This window comes from Rhopilema esculentum, chromosome 19 (genome assembly GCF_057945365.1).
Source record: "Rhopilema esculentum isolate cy_ngs chromosome 19, ASM5794536v1, whole genome shotgun sequence".
Taxonomy (NCBI): Eukaryota; Metazoa; Cnidaria; class Scyphozoa; order Rhizostomeae; family Rhizostomatidae; genus Rhopilema; species Rhopilema esculentum.
Genome location: NC_142833.1, coordinates 1,262,935 through 1,282,611, shown reverse-complemented (window position 1 = coordinate 1,282,611; position 19,677 = coordinate 1,262,935). Strand labels below are relative to the sequence as shown.

Below are 19,677 nucleotides of genomic sequence, written 5' to 3'. Positions count from 1 at the left end.
TCATTTACCTGTCTTTTGGGCAAATATAAGTACTCCTACAAGCAAGACTAGCCAAGAAAAGATATCATTTTTATTATCAACGCAACAAACACTTATTAAACAGATACGCAATAAAACAGAAACGCTTTTAGATTAAAAAATATCTTAGCAATAATCAGTCAATACAAAAATGGTACGAAATAAAAACAGTTCCAATATGGAAAATAGCTATTTTACAATTCTTATTATCTATAATTCTGCAAGTTACACCAGCAAAGAAAATACGGCGTTTTATGATCAACCCAACAAAACATTCATGAAATGAAACAAAAAGCTTTTCGCAACAGAACTTTGGAGTATATATACTAGAGAATTTAAAAATATCTTCGTCATAATAAGCAAATACAAAACTTGTACAAAATAATTCGAATACCAATATGGCAGTTCTCTTCAACCTAAAATACCAATATGGACGTTATTTCAAAGCCCTTGTGAACCTTTTATTATCATTCAAGTCTAAATCGCTCTCCAAAATTGAACAAATTTTTGAGGAATAATAGTCACCTCTTTAAAAGACAGATATAGTGGTTTTATGAACCATTACTTTTCTTACTGTGATAAAGATAATTTCAATGTAACTTTTAAAACACAAGCAATCTAAAAGGAACCCAAGGAAAGTCGATATTGCTATACCTATATCATACTGTTAGATTTTATGCTTAGTGTAATGTAATTAAACGAATGCAGTAATTTAGACGTTTGTCTGTTATAGGCACAATAATATATTCTATCTTGATTTCTTCGGTGCAAATTATATGAGCATAGTAGATTTACAGTATTATTTCAGACACTCCATCATAAATTCTAACACTATTTTATGGATGATTCGCAGCGAGTTGTTCGAAGATGCCCCTTAAGACTCCCACGAGGACCTGCGAATATGTTCGGATCCGCGAATAGAGATTGTTCAAATGGGTAATGCAGTAGCATAACGGAGGCATCTGGGGCGCTAAAGAAAAAACGGAGACGGAGCCCCTATCTAGGGAGTACAAGAATGTCCCATTCAAGACTATAAAGCGTGTCAAACACAAAAGCAAGATGTAAAAAATGATACTTTTCTTGATAGCTAGCGGGAGATGCGTTAAGCAAGAACTAATAAAGTTTTAGAAAACATGAGCAAAGTCTTAAAATCCCCGTTTTCCCCTTATCCCCGTTATGCCACTGCTAAAAGGAGCTGTATGTGAAGGGCTTTAGCTTCAAACTGGGCAGTAGTTTCGCAGTTATGTATGTTCATAGCAAATATCGTTATAATATCTATCCAAATAGAAATATTTACAAGCATGCGTAGTCTAATAATTTTGAATCTCAATTAATTTTTTTAAAAATACAAACACAAACTATTTAAAAATAAAAGTTGTGAAAATATTGTAATTTTTTCCTTTAATTTTCTTGCTTTTTCTTCTCCTTCTCGCTCTAAAAGACAAAAAAACGAAACCCGGATAAAAAGATTGAAAAGAATTGAACAATTTACGTTTCAATATTTAGTATAATTATTGCAAAGGAATCTGATATCAACAAAAAAAATTTCCATTAGTTTTACTTTCACAGCAACTTAACTTACATTCACTAGCACAAACTTCAAACCAAACATTAAACAAAAAAGCAAACATTTAATTTAAATAGCCCCCTCCGTTCTTCTTAAAATTTGACGCTTTGAAGTATACTTTTATAATCGCTAGTACATCTCTCAAGTTCAGTTCCCTCTGAGTAATAAATGCATTCATTTGGATGGTTTTCTATAGACATCAATCCAGCATTTTGTGCTAAGAATTTGCCACACATAAAATGGTTCCTCGCGAAGCAAGTTGGCTTACGTCTACCTAGCCTACCTTAAAGCAATATAAATACGGTTACAATGAAACTTTCTATGATTTGTCAATAAAGAATGTATGAAAGAGCTTACACTTCGCTGGCTGTTCGTTGGCGTATCAATACCATTTTCTATCGGCCACGATGATACGATCTCTTTCGGGCCCTCGATTAGAGTGCTGGAATAAAATTTGTTCATAATAATGGATTGGTTTCAAACAAACGTGGATAGTATTTTAACCATAAGAACGGGTTTTATAGCGCAAAGAATAATAGGGATCCTAGGGGGGGGGGGGAGCTGGAATAAAATTTCCTTTCTTTCACAAAATTGTTCATAATAATGAATTGGTTTCAAACAAACGTGTATAGTATTTTAACCATAAAAACGGGTTAACGGGTTTTCTAGCGCAAAGAATAATAGGGTGGGGGGGGGGGGGTGGGGCTGGATAACGATCCAGGAGTTGCACTTTATGTTCATAAACTACTTGCAGAGTCAAAAACTAATATTCAGATATAGATAAACGCCATTCAGTTATAAAGATATTTTTTTAATTGATTGAAAATGGTACTTAAATTCTTGAATTTGAAGATCTGCTGAAATGATTTGGACAAATATAGTAATCAAATGGAGAAGTCTGCCAGCGTAGTCATAAAAAGAAATAAGTTGAAGGAAACAGAAGGAAGGGGGGGGAATAATATCAAAGGAAATAAATATTATTATAATATTAATACATTAATACAATTAACAGACAAAGAAAAGTAAAATGTACGAGAAAAAAAGGAGACGGAAAGAGTAGGTTGGTGGAAACCAAAGAGACGATGGTGAAAAAGAAAATGAAGAAAAGGAAAAAACATTTTTTAAATTGAAAAAAAATTGGAAAAACAACCACGACAGATTAATAAAGAAATAATGCACATACATGTAGGGATCATCACCAAGCACCGTCTTTAGTCCTTCAAATTTTTTCTTTGAAGATGTTTTAATCTAGGAAGTGAGTATCAGCTTTAGAGACATGAAATCTAGTACTTTAAAGGCTACATTGCATAAGCATAACATTCATTATAGCATAAAAATATCTCCAAACTTATGACAAAAGACTTAAAAAGCTGTTGACGTCCGTATTTTCAGGCTAAGGCTAAGAACAGTATTACAGGAGGCAAAGTGTACCTAAATTTTCTTGGGTTGCATTAAAAAGGCAGCAAACATGTATTATAACAAATAATATATTACTTTTTCACAAATTTTTTATAATTGTTTTAACGCCTAAAAAAGCTCACAGCACCACGATCAAACTTCAAGCGTTGCTTGTTCATCAAAAAGAATATAAAAATACAACATACCATGAGAAAATAAGGCCCAGAACCAGAAGGTTGCTTCGTATGAACTGAAATGGGAGCAAAAAGTGCTACGATGAGAATTTCATTCCTAAATAGATAAATATATATCAGTATAGAATGCATTTATGTTACAAGGGTATGTTGCTTTGGTATCTTGGGTACAGGGCAGCTTGGATACAGGGCAATTGACAAAAAAGCTATTTCTTTATAACGTATAGAGACAGACTTTTGCTTGAGCTTCTTGTTGGATCCCACAATTGTCTCGTTACTACCTTAATAATATCACAAAGAACTAATAACAGATACCATACCTAGACACTTCTTTTTACAAGGGCATCTTTTCTTTTCTTCTTCTGATGATGAAAGATCACGTCTCGATGACCTTTGTTTCTCCTCTTGTCTCAATTTTTTTGCCTTCCGTTCTAGCGTGGTCCTGTCTCGGCCAGGGCAGGCACATATTCGAACACCGATGGTGCGCCTTCCTAGTACCTCTCCACTGTTATAGACAAAACACATACATTATTCTTATATTAGTATAGAACAAAGATAATCCAAAAAGTCATTAAGATTATTCTACAATATCGCAATGTACTTTCTAAAATGAAGATTCTACAACGTGAATTATAGATAAAACAGACTGAAAAAATAAAAGATCACATTTAAATGTCGACAAAGCAACCCCAAATAATAAAAAATTCGAAAATTCTCTAGTTAAATGTATGACGTTTGACAAGACAATGTTTAGGGTTTACTTTATCTCCAGTTAAACATGTTTTTTATCAAAATTCTGAAATTCATAAGTTAGGATGATGGTGGATGCATGAACAAATATAAAAAATTCTGACCTTGAGACAAATTTGACATTATAGATAAACAAGGAATAAACTCACTCTTGTTCCAATGAAAATATTGCTTCAATTTCTTTTCTGAAGCAAGAAGAGAAGCATTGGAAATTGAGAATCTCGCACTGATAATCGACGCCAGCTGCAAACAGAAAAAGGTTAATATAATATTGATAAACAATAACTTAGAAAGTCAGATTATATTTTTGATGCGTTTGATTATGGTCTTGGCTTGTTCTATTTATCAATCATATTATCAATCAGTCAGATCAGATGAGGCATTTATACTATCTTCAAAGGTTCTTAATAACAATACATTGAAACTTCCATAATTTTACTGCCTTATATAACTGATGATTTTCTGCTCCACAATTAAGCACAGTTTATTCCTTTAATCTCTCGGTAGAACAACTGCTTTAATAAACCCAACATTTTACAATTTAGGCAAACAGTTTGCTTTTTCATTCGTGGCATCACTGAACTGTGTGTAATGTTTAAAACCACGGTATCAGACCACTCACCTGAATATTTCGATTTGCTAGCAGCTTAAAACTGCTGAGAATTATAAGAAAATAGATTGGAATTAAGCAGAGGTACCTTGGCAAGGCAGCAACGGGAAACGCACGGAATGCCGTTCGGTATTTGGGCAAACCCCATATGCAGCATTTCGACCATGGCATTGCAATACGTGTGCAAAGTTTTGGTTTCCTGTCAAAAAGAAGTTAGGACTTGAGAGATGTCTTCTGAGCAATACATGGGCTGTGACACAGGTTGGAAAGTGAAGGGGGGGGGGGGTGGGCATGGGAAAACAAACTCCCATACAGGGGCGCACACTTGTAAAGTATTGGTGGGAGCAAGCTTATTATAAGATGACGTCACATTTTCTCATTGTTTTAAAGGATTTTGAGAAAAGATCTATTATTTTGCAAAAAAGTGGGGGTGGGGGCCGGTAATAGTTATCGGGTAATGACTTGACACATAAAAACCTGTGTCACAGTCCGATCCTGCACAAGGCATTTTCTACGTACACATGCTTAATATGTCATGTAATTATGATCCTTATTTCAAAATCATTTAAGAGAAGAATGTAAACTGGGAGGTCTCGTCTTGATATATACTACAAAATTTGTTTTTATAAATGCTCGACTTTGGATTCGGATATAAGACCAGAATTTAAGACGACATGTACCTTGTCATGAGTGATATTGAATTTATGACGACATGAGATAAACAAGTACAGGGCATTTGATTGGACCAGCCACTCGGATATTAGCCGAAAAAATGTGAAAATTGTATCAAAACTACAAGTATGGCGTTAAATGGTGCTCAAAAATGTCGTAGAATACAACTTGGGGTTATTTTCCAACTGAGGTCGTACATTTGAATAATACAATGTCAATAACAGAAGTCATGACAAGTTCATATCTCTTTCAATTTTTTGCGATACTTTGTCAGTCCCCTTTCCCCCGTGAAATAACTAACGCGTTCGTTATGGGAAAGTGTCAGGAATCTCATAACGACGCTGATTACGAGGAAAATTCATAAAATGACAGAGTTAACTTTGTCCTTCTTTAAGCACAGGAGTTACTATTTTTTAAATGAAGATAATTCTATCATGCGTATGCTTTGATTGTAAAAATAGAGCCTACATGGTGTTTTGAGATATTTTTTCAATTCTGTTTTATGGATCTTTTACACGTAGCTCTTCGCTGTTGTAATCAAAGCTTTTTATAATACGGGAGATATCCTAGGCATAAATGGAATAGAGCCGCACCTTTCTTTCGAAGTTCATCGGCGTGCTTTGGGCATGTAAGAAGTATGTCTGTGTCACTGTTCTTACTGACAAGAATAGCACGAATGTACGCTCCTCTTGGTACATTACCTGAAATAAACAAATTCACTGTTTGAAAAAGTAATATTTCAACTTAGCAGAAAAAACTGTAAATCGTATTTAATCGTGAGAAACCATTTTGCTTTAGAAAAAGCACCTGTAAGATTTTAGAATGTTTTTATGGGTACTTGTAGCACATGTCAACAACACTAGTCATCCATTTTCTTATCTAAATTTTCAATCTATTGACAAATATCCAGAAAGATCTAGGCCTTCAACAAAATAACTCTAAAAACTGTGAACTTATCGTAGTCTGCTGAATAGGACTCATAGTTAATCGTGTATTTCATCGTTAATAGCAATAGTTAACAAAGTAACTGCTTCAAATAATTGCACTTTATTAAAAAAGAAAACTTGGGAATGTTATGGAGTTGACTTGTCTGTTGTTAAATTTTCTAAAAAAATCGAAAACATATAAAAAACCAGAAAAGCAAAAACCTAAAACCAATTTACGACTGTCATAAATGTACTGTGATTAAAATAGAGAATTCCTTATTTCTGTTTTATGTAACGCTAACTAACTAAAGTACTTATCGATAATATAAGCTAACTAGCAGCTTCTAGTATTTTAGCAGAGATTATATTATGAAAAAAACAGCAAAAAACACATGCCTTTTGTTTTGAATTTCACCGGAACACCGATGCCTACTTGACAAAAAAGTTTTGACAGCGATTCCGAGTAGGTCCAAGGGATGGACTTGGAGATCGTTCCAGACTCGTCAAACTTTAGACAAAAGTCGTAAATCCCACTGTAGTCCACACGACTCGGATTAGCTGGCACCTTATTGTGTCTTTCGAAGCTGTACGTCCTTGTTAACGCAGGAAGCATTTGCTGAAATATGACAAAATTTGTTCATGTAAATATCCTTCAAACGGTTACCTTAGTATTGTTTAAGCCTTAATTCGTAACATACCAGTTATATCACACTAAAACGAAATTGTCACCTTTAGAAATTGGTAATGAGGTGCATATAAATACACTGTTCACCATAAATAGGAGGACAAAAAAGAGAAAATGACATCAACTTAAAGCTCGGAGGAAAAACTCAATGTCCTCGGCCTACATTAGCCCTGTGTACAGTTATGGCTCAGAAAATAACATTTATTTGTTATTGCTCTTTGGTGTATAGAAAAGAATGGTTTAAAATTGCAAATCCGAGTTTTAAGCTCAAAGTGGCCATCATTCGCAAATTGTTCAGACTCAACATCTTTCACGACATTTAGTTTTAGTTTATCACCTCATCAATTTTAGTTAATTTCATTCGTTACTTTTCAAGTCTATTTTCTATCAAAATTCTTATTCCGTCTGATATGTGAAAAAGTAAGATGATTTTGGAAACAAAAAATATGATACCTGAAACCCTTGGGCACATGGAGGAAACTGAAAATATAATGTACGATTAATATTTGATGGACAGTTTGTTATCTTACTTCTCACAAGAACAGCATACATGGAAAATAGGCAGGATGAGTGAAAAAGATCAAAATAAAAATATCGTCATAAGCTATAAAATGGAGACGTGATCAAGCTAGTGTTTATGAAATAGTTATGATTTCACAAGTTACAAGGTGGCACTAGAAAATGTTTCTGGTTGCCCTGGTGATGATTTGAAAGGATTTAATAACTTCAGGTAATCCATAACCTAATATTTTAAAAATTTTCTAATATCATTTTTGGAAGTTACAAACTTGGGATGCACAGTCTGTCTTTACCTTTCACAGTTTGGAAATCAAACAGGTATTGATGAAAAATCCTTAATCATAATCAGTTGATTCATTTGGAATATTCTGCATTCAAACCTTCTGAAAAAGTATTTGATGCATCAAAAATACCACTACCTTTGGCTAACTTAAAGACTCATTGCTAACAGTGGGCCTTTGCGAGCGTGGCGACGGTCCAAACAATGGCAGTAATTGATTTTATACAGTCTAAAAATGCATTATGGGATGCTTACGTAGCGCAATGGCTCATTGTTAGCAATGAGTCTTTAAAGGTCCCTAAATGCCTGGAATAAAATAGCAATGGTTGCTATCACATGAAAAAGGCTGACATACATTGTAGACCGAGAAAGGCATTGATTCAGGCGTAGGCTGGGGTGTAAGTTGGGCTGTAGGTTTGGATTCGATTTGTAGTATTGTTTCATGACTGACAGCCGTCTCTGCAAATGAAAGCAATAACATGATCAAAAGAGAAATTGAAAAAGTTTTTCTAAAACAACCAGCAAGCAAATGACATGTTAGAGTGCATATGTCGCATTAACAGTTGGCTAATAAACAAAAGCGTTTGGAGTGGAATTTCATTGTTTTGAGACTTTCCATTTCTTCTTCTTGAATTTTTACTGCCGTTAAAATTTACCCTCGATTCCATTCTTTGTACTAAACAATAGGGAAAATTGTATTGCATTAGCCAATCATGTTCACACATATGCTCTTAAAGATCAAGCAAAAAGCTTGCTTATCTAGTCTTTCATTACAGGTATAATATATTTACACTATAACAGCTTTTCTGTGAGCAATGATAAACAAAACAGAAAGTGCAAGTTGAATTTGGGCTAAATTATTTTTCTATTTCTGAACTTTTATAAGTGATAAAGAATTCTTTATTTAATTTACATGATCAAGATTTCATTATAAGGCATCATAGACACATTATACAGTGACTTGGGACATAAAAGTTTTAGGCCACCTCCCCAACCCATATGCACCAGACTTTCCTAAATTTTTGCACTTTAAATTTTTCAAAAATCTTTTGACTTGGGTAGATGTTGAATCTATTTTGCAAAATAAGTTAGAAAATATCTTTTCCAGGCCTAACTTTAGCAGCAAATTTTGCTTACATATAATGAATTATTGAATGTTAACTTGTTCAATCAGTATTCAAAAGCTTTCCTGTTCTTCCTTAAATTCACGTTAAATGATTAACAACAAGTTGCTCTAGAAAAGCTCAAATATGGAACAAACCTTCAGTCTTCACTGTCCCATTACAGCCATTTTCAAATCGCACATTTGGATGAAAGATGCTGTCTCTATAGAACAAACAAGAGCATGTTAGAAGACAATGACACCCTGTTTACAAAGGGCCAAAACTGAAGGATGGCAATCCTGATTCTCAAAAATGTCTTGTGTAAATGCTTCTTCAGGATTTTCTCCAGTCCATCCCATATTGGAGGCGAATTAGGATCTATGTAAACACAACTTGATCAAGATCATGATCCTACAGGATTGCCATCCCAAACCCAATTTATAAATTATTGCTCTTTGTAAACAGATTATTCAACATCAAGCAAGGGCAAATGACAGAATACATATTAAATAGTTTTTTCCTTTGACATATGGTTTTTAGCTGTCTTTGTTTTTATGCTGTCTATATAAATTTTGTTTCTTATTTTCTTACATATTCTATTCAATATATATATATCAATATCTATAAATACCAATAATTTTTGAAAATGGTACCAAGTTGATGATTTTAACTCATTAATGACTGTAATAGATAAAAAATCGGCTAATGTTCATCATGAAATAGAAAAGGCACCACTTTTATAAGTATTATCCTTCAAAATCGAAAAGTACCCTCTCATCTGATCTCCAAGTCCATTCACTAGCATATCAAAGGCATCATCACTCAAAGGTGCCTCTGTTTCTTGGCTATAGGTTCGCTCCATGGTACATATACAATATCTGTTACCAGGAACAAGCTGAAAAACATCAATTTAAAAACCTTAAATAGATTATTACATTTAAATGATTTGTTTCCAAAATGCATAGATGAGTGGATGAGTAGATCTTGTAAAACAAGGAAAATTCTGTCTCAACAGAAGTTCTTTTCCTCAATGTAATTTCTAGTACCCTTGTATTCAGTACAGTGAGATTACTTCACAATAAAACATCAAATCCAAATTTGTAATAGAAGACCAAGGAAAAGGTTCCTCTGACCAAAATATTTGCATATTTAGCTATATCCTCAAACATGGACTTTTCATCAATTTCGAATAAACACTAGCTCTTGTCTGTATCAGATCCCCCTAAAAAAGCTGAGTATGCCATATTAACTTTACACACAAACACACACAACAGCATCAGTACAGGGGCAGATCTAACAAAAATCATGGATGGAGCAAAAAATAAAGGGGTTGTAGGCCATGCCCCTTGGATCAATTAGTGTGCCAGGCCTTAGGGCCATGCTTTTCCGCTCTTGGATCTGAATGTTTTCCAAAGCTTTATCAGTAAAAACGACTAGCAAAACATGGTCTGGATAATCTAGTTTGCCAAAATTTGAGACCCCAGATTGGCAATCAGAATTTAGACAACTTTGATGTGCAAAGCATTTATACAGCATTGTTTTATTCATCCATATGGTAGTTTCCTTGCCGTTGACAGCCTAATGAGTTAGCAAGAAAAGAAGAGAATCAACAGGATAAAACCCTAACCACAGTATTCTAATACACCTTGGCAATAGAAACCATAAGGCCCTTTATAGTTCTTTATACTTAAGGAGTATGGCCTGAGCAACAACAGTCTAGAAATGATTTGACATATAAATTCACCTTTTTTTCCTTTAGAAACCTCAAAATTTATGCTAAATCTATTTTCAAAGCCCATTTCAGAGTGAAATCTAGTTGCAATGCCTTGAATGGCATTAATCAAACCAATCATAAAGCAATTGTTTGGAAATCTGGTTTGGCTATCTAGCACTTCATTAAGCAAATTTGCTTCAATTGTAGCAAAATCTAGTGATCTGACTGGTTTATGTGATAATGACATATGTCAGCTTGAGCATTATTGCCAAGCCCCTATTCCAGATCAATAGGTGTTAATGAAAAAGAATATTGTTCAGTCACCAAAACAGAAAATGATTTTGAAGTGATAGCATACTTGCTCAAACTTTTCAAAAAACTGGTGACACAACATTATGATTTTTAAAACGTGGCCCTTTCCTCTTTTATCTTCCCATTCTTGCAGGAAATTTATGCATGACTCTAGTCTGGTAGCGAAAAGGAAAATCTTTTTTCATGCCCTGTTGAAAATACTAACTGTAGAATTTGAATAGGCACCCAGTGCTAAGCATTTAAACTGAGTTTCAGTCAGATGTTCCAAAATCGTGAATCGATTATTAGGCTCAGAAAGTTCGTTTAAAACGGGGAAACTGAAAATTCCGAGAAGATCGGTTGAAGATACCTTGGCATTAGACTTAGAGGAGAGAATTAGGGAAGGACAAGTGATCAGAAACACTTACAGAATTAGGGGAGTTTAGTGCCCAAAATTTTGCATCCTTGGCAATTATGGGACTAAACATTTACTAAACATACAAAATGCCGTAAACGCAAGGCCTAACTTATTTATGAGTCAGATGCCTTAATAATCTCAATACTTTAATAAAATATATTTAAACAGACTACTTACTAGTAGCGGCAAGTAGATAAAGCACTGATTTGACTTGTATGTATGTATTGTATTCAAGTTGTTGTTGGATTCAAAACTGAGGAACGTGACAAGAGTGTGGTTATGAGCATGCGCAGCCTCGTCCTCAACAATAATGTAAACATAGAAATGACATCATCTTTGAAATATCCAGCTACACTTTCAGCACTATCAAAGCCCAATTTAAGTTGTGTATTTTTATTCAAGATTTTAAAGTCATAACATAGAACAATGCGGTTGTATATCCCATATTACGTATTTAGTAGAAACAAAAAGGAACCGACAACATTCGGTTGGTTTTTAACAGCACGTATTGAAATTTTAGGGGTTTTGGGGGCTCGAGCCCACAAAGTACTTTTTTATTATCCTTTTCTCAAAAGTTAGGTGATAACTTTTGCCATAGATATAATGCTGATTTAGCTTGAGTTTTGCTTAGAATAGAGAAATAATTAATGGGCAGTTTCATTTAGAGGCTTATCATTCCACAATTTCTGGTTCGCTTTTGGCAAATCCTTTCTTGACAAAATTCCCTAAAAGTCAAAAATTCTGTTGTTCTTAAAATATTGCATACGCTGCTTTGAAAGCGTTATGCACCCCTCGGATTTTGTAATTTCTAAGGGGCCCTTTACATGAGACCCGAAATGAACTCATGCCGGCATGAGTTCGTGCCGGTGTCATATGCGTTTCTGCATGGGCATGCGTTTCTGCATGGGCTGAGACACATATGCGTTTCAAATGTTAAAGTGTAATGGCGGACATGGAGGGCCTAGCTGTGGGGTACACAACGCGCACATCCAATATAAACAATACAAAACGAAATCAAAGTTCTAGTAAAATTAACTAAATATCAAATACTCAAATGAATGAACCTCTTGACATGATAAACTCAGAAAATGAAATTACAATCATGCTATTGATAAGATGAACAACTACCATCCGCTTAGCCCATGCAGAAACGCATAGAGAATTTCAGTGTTATGCGTTTCTGCATGGGGTATCTAAAATCAAAACACGATCGAATTTCATCGCAAATTAATGTTTACTAGCAAGAAATGATTGCAACAACCTGATATAGGTCAAATTTTTCCATGCAAGTAGCATTTTTGAATTTTTTATCATTTTTTGTAGTTTGCCTTAGGCCCATGCAGAAACGCATAGAGAATTTCAGTGCTATGCGTTTCTGCATGGGGTATCTAAAATCAAAACACCATCAAATTTCATCGCAGATTAATGTTTACTAGCAAGAAATGATTGCAACAACCTGATATAGGTCAAATTTTTCCATGCAAGTAGCATTTTTGAATTTTTTATCATTTTTTGTAGTTTGCCTTAGGCCCATGCAGAAACGCATAGAGAATTTCAGTGCTATGCGTTTCTGCATGGGGCATCTAAAATCAAAACACCATCAAATTTCATCGCAAATTAATGTTTACTAGCAAGAAATGATTGCAACAACCTGATATAGGTCAAATTTTTCCATGCAAGTAGCATTTTTGAATTTTTTATCATTTTTTGTAGTTTGCCTTAGGCCCATGCAGAAACGCATAGAGAATTTCAGTGCTATGCGTTTCTGCATGGGGCATCTAAAATCAAAACACCATCAAATTTCATCGCAAATTAATGTTTACTAGCAAGAAATGATTGCAACAATCTGATATAGGTCAAACTTTTCCATGCAAGTAGCAATTTTGAATTTTTATCATTTTTTGTAGTTTGCCTTAGGCCCATGCAGAAACGCATAGAGAATTTCAGTGTTATGCGTTTCTGCATGGGGCATCTAAAATCAAAACACCATCGAATTTCATCGCAAATTAATGTTTACTAGCAAGAAATGATTGCAACAACCTTATATAGGTCAAACTTTTCCATGCAAGTAGCATTTTTGAATTTTTTATCATTTTTTGTAGTTTGCCTTAGGCCCATGCAGAAACGCATAGAGAATTTCAGTGTTATGCGTTTCTGCATGGGGCATCTAAAATCAAAACACCATCGAATTTCATCGCAAATTAATGTTTACTAGCAAGAAATGATTGCAACAACCTGATATAGGTCAAACTTTTCCATGCAAGTAGCATTTTTGAATTTTTTATCATTTTTTGTAGTTTGCCTTAGGCCCATGCAGAAACGCATAGAGAATTTCAGTATTATGCGTTTCTGCATGGGGCATCTAAAATCAAAACGACATCTAATTTCACCGCAAAAGCATGTTAACTAACAAGAAACGATTGTGAGAATTTGATCTAGGTCCAACATTTCCATGCAAGTATCATTTCTTAATTTTTATCATTTTTTGTAGTTTGCCTTAGGCCCATGCAGAAACGCATATGGAATTTCAGTGTTATGCGTTTCTGCATGGGGCATATAACGAGAGGGACGGATGTCTGATTGCAAAACACCATGGACAATCATCGTGAAAAAATATTGATAACAGAGGTTGGATTAATTAGCCTGATTCGATTTAAGTTACGACACAAGTTGCATTTAGTATTTGAAATTTTTAGTTTTCCCTCTATTTTAAATATATGTTTTCGCAATCATCAGCTCGCATAAAAATTGAAATTAAGTAATTTTCACCGAAAAGCAATATTGGTATTTTTATGGAAATCCCTGTTCGACCATTTTGCATCAACTGCTGCATCCCATATTTCTGTAACCCTAAACCTTTTGGCAGTATTAAAAATGTTTGGAGAATTTGTTTTTGCCAGGGATGGCACTATCGAAAAAGTTTTAATGTATTGAAGTTTATGCCTTACATTATTTCTGACAAAAGATATGCCAGTTTTTCAAAAGGAAAAATATAAATAATCGCACAAATTTAGAAAATCTTTTAGAGGCAAAGCAGCCTATCAATGCAGGCTTTTAATACGTTTTGAATAGAGATATATGAGAGGGTTAAACAATGCAAATACCTTATACGGAAAGAGCTTTTTGCAATTAAACATTTTAAAGTCTTCGAAGCATCTCTTCCTGTTCTTTCTAAGGACACTTGCAAGACTTGATGGGGATAATGTCGTTGGGTTAATAAAATGAGGGGCCCACGAGACTTGACCTTGGAAAAATTATAAAAACCATGCCCTTTCAAACACTAAATGTTGTATGTCTTGGTGTTTCTTAACGGTTTAGACTCAAAGATTAGTGATGTTTCTGCTGGTTTAATTTGTGCTTGAATTGGTAAAATTTTCTGTTCCCTTTTAGGTTATTGATAATAATAAGATTCTGAAAGAGGAAAACTTGAATAACTGAAGAGTGCTTTTCATGAGGGTTTTCTATTGAATTTACTATTAAAATTCATTAAGTGTTCCAGAGAATTTCAGCTGAACATCAGGGTAGCATTTTTTAATGAGCTTAGTAATGTTTTTCTTAATGCCGAGGCTATAGTTTCCTAAAAATGGTAAAAAGAACAAGAGAAGCTATTTATTACTGTCAAGGTTAGAGGTTTTGGTAGTAGGTTTAAACTTTTTGTCAAGAAAGACATGGATTAACTTATCAATTCGTATTCAGACGCCTAAACCTAATTTATTTATCTTTAAAGATCGTCACCCTCCACTTTTGTGCTCTAACGTTATTTACAAGTTTACGTTTAGTGGCTGCAGCGCCACTTATTATGGTAAAACATCTCGAAATCTCATGATTCGATGTAGAGAGCACTTGGGAAGGCAGCGCTATAAAATTTTCAAAAAAGCAAATTTGCTTTAGCCCATTACAGAAACATCTACAATTACAAGAACCGCCCTCCTCCCAGGGCCAAATCGAGTATTAATGGTACTTGGAAAAATAGTGCCTCCAAATTGATTCAAAAAGCTGCCACTGGGAGAGGCCAAAATAGAAGAGTGATTAACAGAGTCGTGGCGAGGCAGGCCTTGTTAGAGAAGGGGGGGGGGGGGGGTTGTTGCCTAAAAAATTTTCTGAGTGAAAAGAAATTCCAGCAGTAAAGAAATTTCGAAATTACTTGAAGATGGCCTGGTTTTTTCGATTTGGTACCAACAAGAAATATTGAAACCTTCGCGGGAATGTCATCAGGGAGGGATTTCAGCGGCAATGATTGGGGGGTGTTTGATTGGATTTTGGTGCCACACATTTCATGTAACTGGAAAATGATGGAGAGGCCCATTTTAGAAATAAAACTTCTCTCTTCAAGGTTAAGAAGTTAGGAAGATAAAAAAGTAAAATTGTTCCATTATTTTCTCGCTATTGACTACCAAAAATAGTTTTAACCGAATCAAAACAAAACTTACCAAAGGACACACAAATATTGGGGGGTGGCGCACCTCCTACAGCCCCGTCCTGATAAATATGTCCCTGAATATCATATTAACCAACGAAGTAACAATCAATGCTGATTCTTTATTGATCTCTGAAGACGTAGGGCTCTGAACTACATACAATATTTCTTCCATTGAACTGATTTTCCCCTGAAAATTACTATAAAACTACTATTGGGGGGCTGTGACAACCCAAACCCCACAACCTTTGTTCGAGACACCTTCAGTGATAAGAAGAATAAGGCATCAATCTGAATAAGAAATCGAGCTTTAAAAACATGTCCAACTGTTCTGTAAAACATCTAGTCATGCTTTAACTCGTATTTCAATTTTCATGGAGCCTGAGAAACTAAAACCGTTGATGTCTCAGATTGGCTTGGGTGTTTCGAGAAAGAAATTTGAACTATAAGATAAACTGAATTTAAGAGAGGGGCTTATAATAGCATAGATTTATGATGCTTCTAGCTTTGAACAATTATTCGAAACTGATAGCTCTTTAAGCGTTCATAAATTGAGCCTGTATTTGCTTTTGGTAGACGTCTACAAAACAAGATCACATATATGTTTTAGCTTCATAAAGCTAGCTTTGGTGGAAAAAGTTCCTTACAATCTAACGTCTCTTGATGAACTACAATTGTCAACTTGCCTTGGAATCAATATCAAACGATCATTTTTTTAGAAAAAAGTACGAGAAACACTATGACCAGAGTCGAAAAACTCAGACTCTCTTTAGATATTCAAAATATAAATTTATAAAAGCCCATAAATGTAAAGCTTGCAAAAGCAGATAGTGTAAGATATTTTATTCAAATTTTGGTTTGTTTATTGTAACAAGTATTTCACTAATTTTAATAGTAAATGTTTTCAATAGTAAATTTTATATTTTTGTAAGTGATTGGTAAGCATTTTCAGCCTTATTTATTTGCAAACCTTAAAATATTACTGAAAATAGAGCTGTGGAGGATGTAAATCAACTACTACTGGTTTACTTTTTTATCAGAATGGTAGGAATTCTATACCATCTGTGATTTATTCAAAAATTGCCCAGAATTTGATTCCTTGACCTGTGTAACAAGTTTATCTGGTTCTTTAGCCAAAAGAATAGTCGTATATCAGCAACTAATTTTATATCGTCGGCTTTGAATTATGGGAATCATTTAGGGGAAGCTCTTTGTGTAAATCTGCATAATTTTATCCGTGTAACGCATGATATTATCACATATTCTTCGCTTTATGTTAGCTAGTTGCTGTTTTCTAACTAACAAGTCTAATCTTGTTATTAAGGTTTTGTGGCGATGGTTTTGTGGCGATGGATCATTTCACAAACCTTTATTGAAAGTTGTTAGGAAACGCACATCCGTTGAAACACATTTGTGTCCTGTCTAACGCATATGCGCTTCACGCCATTCACAGCTAGGCCCTGCATGTCCGCCATTACACTGTAACACTTGAAACGCATATGCGTCTCGGCCCATACAGAAACGCATGCCCATGCAGAAACGCATAGTACACCGGCATGAAAATTCGGTGAAATTTGCTCGCCGTTACATGAAACCCGACATGAAACTGTCGAATTCTTTCGCATGATATTCACGTGACTTCGTGCTTCTCAAAAAAGAGCGGGAAAGTTTGAGAGTAAATTTTTAAAATGGCGGCAGAGGATCCAAGGAAACTTCTTTTGATCACAGTCCTCAATTATCTAGTTTTTACAACTGGTTGCATTTCGCTACAATGCCAAATGCTTCTAGCTATACAGGTATTCTTGCAACAGCAAGAAATTAAGGAAAAGTTAAGAGCTGCGGTTGAAGATAAAAATAGCGCCCTTTGCCGATACAGAGCCATGAGAAATAGATTTTTGAGGAAAAAAAGACGACAATGGAAAAAGCCTGGTCGCACAAGTGCATGGTGGTTAAATGTCTGGGATGGAATTTTAAGCGATGGAGAATGGCATGTTAACTTTAGAATGTCAAGGGAATTTTTTCAGACTTGTTGTCAGAATTTAGGCCATACATTTCACCAAATCCAAATGCAGCATTTGTGCAACGGAGGCGATTTTATCACTGATTCCCCCCGATATGAAAAACTGATCTGTTTACACGACACTTTCGTGCCGGCATGAAACTTCATGCCGGCACGAAAAGGCGACATGAGATTTTCGTGCCGGCATGAAAACTCATGCCGGCATGAGTTTCATTTCGGTCAACGCCATGTAATCACAACAGTAGCTCAGACCAGCACCCGACATGAAACTCGTGCCGGCATGAAAACTCGTGCCGGCATGAGTTTCGTTTCGGGTCTCATGTAAAGGGCCCCTAAGACATGCCTTCCAGAAAAAGAAAAGTCGTCCAGTTTTGCAAATAAATTCCCAGGGATAAATTTCAGTCAGTTTTTGTGACAAAGTCCCATTGAAAACGATCTGACATATTTGTTCTTTGGTAACACATTAGCAGGGAAGCATGGTAGGAATTCATATCAACATACAGTAGTTAATCAAAACGGGCAACTATTTGCTTAGGACTTTCTAGAGACAGTTGTAGAGTTGAAATGGAATTTCAATTCCTAAAACTAATCCCATTCTGCATATGTTGTCAAAATGAAATGATTGGTTTTGCAACCAGTTATGGTTAAACTAATCTGGTTTTAATACTACTTGCAAAATTAACCTTTGCTTGTCCTTGCTTTGCCGTCTTCTACGTGTGCGGTATTTAACAAAAACTGCTTATCTTGGACATTTAAAGTTCAAATCGTAGTTAATGTTTTTACTGAGTTCAGCTTACGCTAAACAAAAAGTGGCACGCATCTTGTGTAAAAGCAAAATACACCCGGTGGGACATCTCACACTATCAAATCAAGTGTAGGATAATTGTGTCTGAGGGTCTAAACTGACCTTTATCTTTGATACTTGATTCCAATTTGATTCCTCTTCTCTTCGAAACCAAGGGTAATTTATACTCTTTTTCCTGAAATCAAATAGTTGATATAAGGCCAAACAAAGAAAAATCAGAAACTTTGTTAAGATTCCCATGTCATACATCTTTTTTTCTATTTTCTATTTCCTAAATATGTGACAAAATTGAACCCCTTTTTCAGAGATATTGAAGACACGGGTGCTTACACTTGACAATGAGAGAGTACCCGCCGGGAAAATACAATGCAATGACCACGGATTTAGAACCTTGATCTAAGTTATTATTTCAAAATTGTATTGAAGACTTTACAATAATTCATTTGGCTCTTGGCTTTTAGCTTGTTGAGCCTCCTCCTCCTCTTTCAAATTTTTGTATATTTGACATTTTTATCCTAAAAAAATGGGTCACCCTTAAACAGAAGCTGTTATCTAAGGAAGCCTTCCTATGAAAATCCTCCTTGCATGATAAAGGCAAAGCACTTGAATGTAAAAGAAGCATAATACAATGCACCATGAAAACAAAAGGCTCAAGGGTGAATAGCTCTTTTTCAAACTATAAAGAGAGAATGCAATCTAATAAATTGTTTTGCCCAATCAGTGATATTTTCCAAGGCTCCTAATATAGTTTCATTAAACATGCTTGCAACAACTGAAGTATATTCTTTGCTTTTCAAATCTATTGCCACCAAAAAGTAATCAGATGTTTGGAGCCTATATCCTATCTCTATAACTAATCGACATTTATATCGTGTTGTATTTGTATTGTATTTGTTTCTACTTAGCATCAGAAGGTAGTTTTTAGGACACTTGGAAGCTTATACCTATCGAGCAGTGTCCTGAAGCTTCCTCTCGATATGACGACACCTCGTGATTCCTACGCCTGGAATTGCGAAGAGATCTCCTTGTTCCGGGTAAAAGTTTGGTCACGCCAAGGACTCGAACCATGAACCCTTCGGTCTGTAATCAGCACCGATAACAACTGAGCCATCGACATTTATCACTTTTTTAAAAACTGTATCCTAAAAAGGACACAATATAAGAAAACAGTCGGGACGGTAGGAACCCGTTTACAATTGAGTAGAAAAACAGAATTAATTTTGTGCCTGGTTGTTTGCAATGACTTCTTGCATAACTTCTAAAATTTTTAGGGCTTTTCTTACTGTTTAC

At 35.0% G+C, this 19,677-nt stretch overlaps 1 protein-coding gene across 1 annotated transcript; it reads right to left on the bottom strand.

Annotated features, from left to right (window-relative positions):
* Positions 1-56: 56 nt before the first annotated feature.
* LOC135688309 (uncharacterized) lies at positions 57-11,426 on the bottom strand. The gene is made up of 14 exons (XM_065205115.2): positions 11,323-11,426; positions 9,493-9,617; positions 8,881-8,945; positions 7,975-8,078; positions 7,274-7,300; positions 6,532-6,751; positions 5,803-5,910; positions 4,626-4,736; positions 4,077-4,170; positions 3,498-3,682; positions 3,190-3,233; positions 2,769-2,833; positions 1,943-2,027; positions 57-1,452 (listed from the first exon to the last, which is right to left on the bottom strand). The coding sequence occupies exons 2-14, from the start codon at positions 9,582-9,584 to the stop codon at positions 1,420-1,422; spliced, it is 1,233 nt and encodes a 410-aa protein (XP_065061187.2). The 5' UTR covers positions 9,585-9,617; positions 11,323-11,426; the 3' UTR covers positions 57-1,419.
* Positions 11,427-19,677: the final 8,251 nt, after the last annotated feature.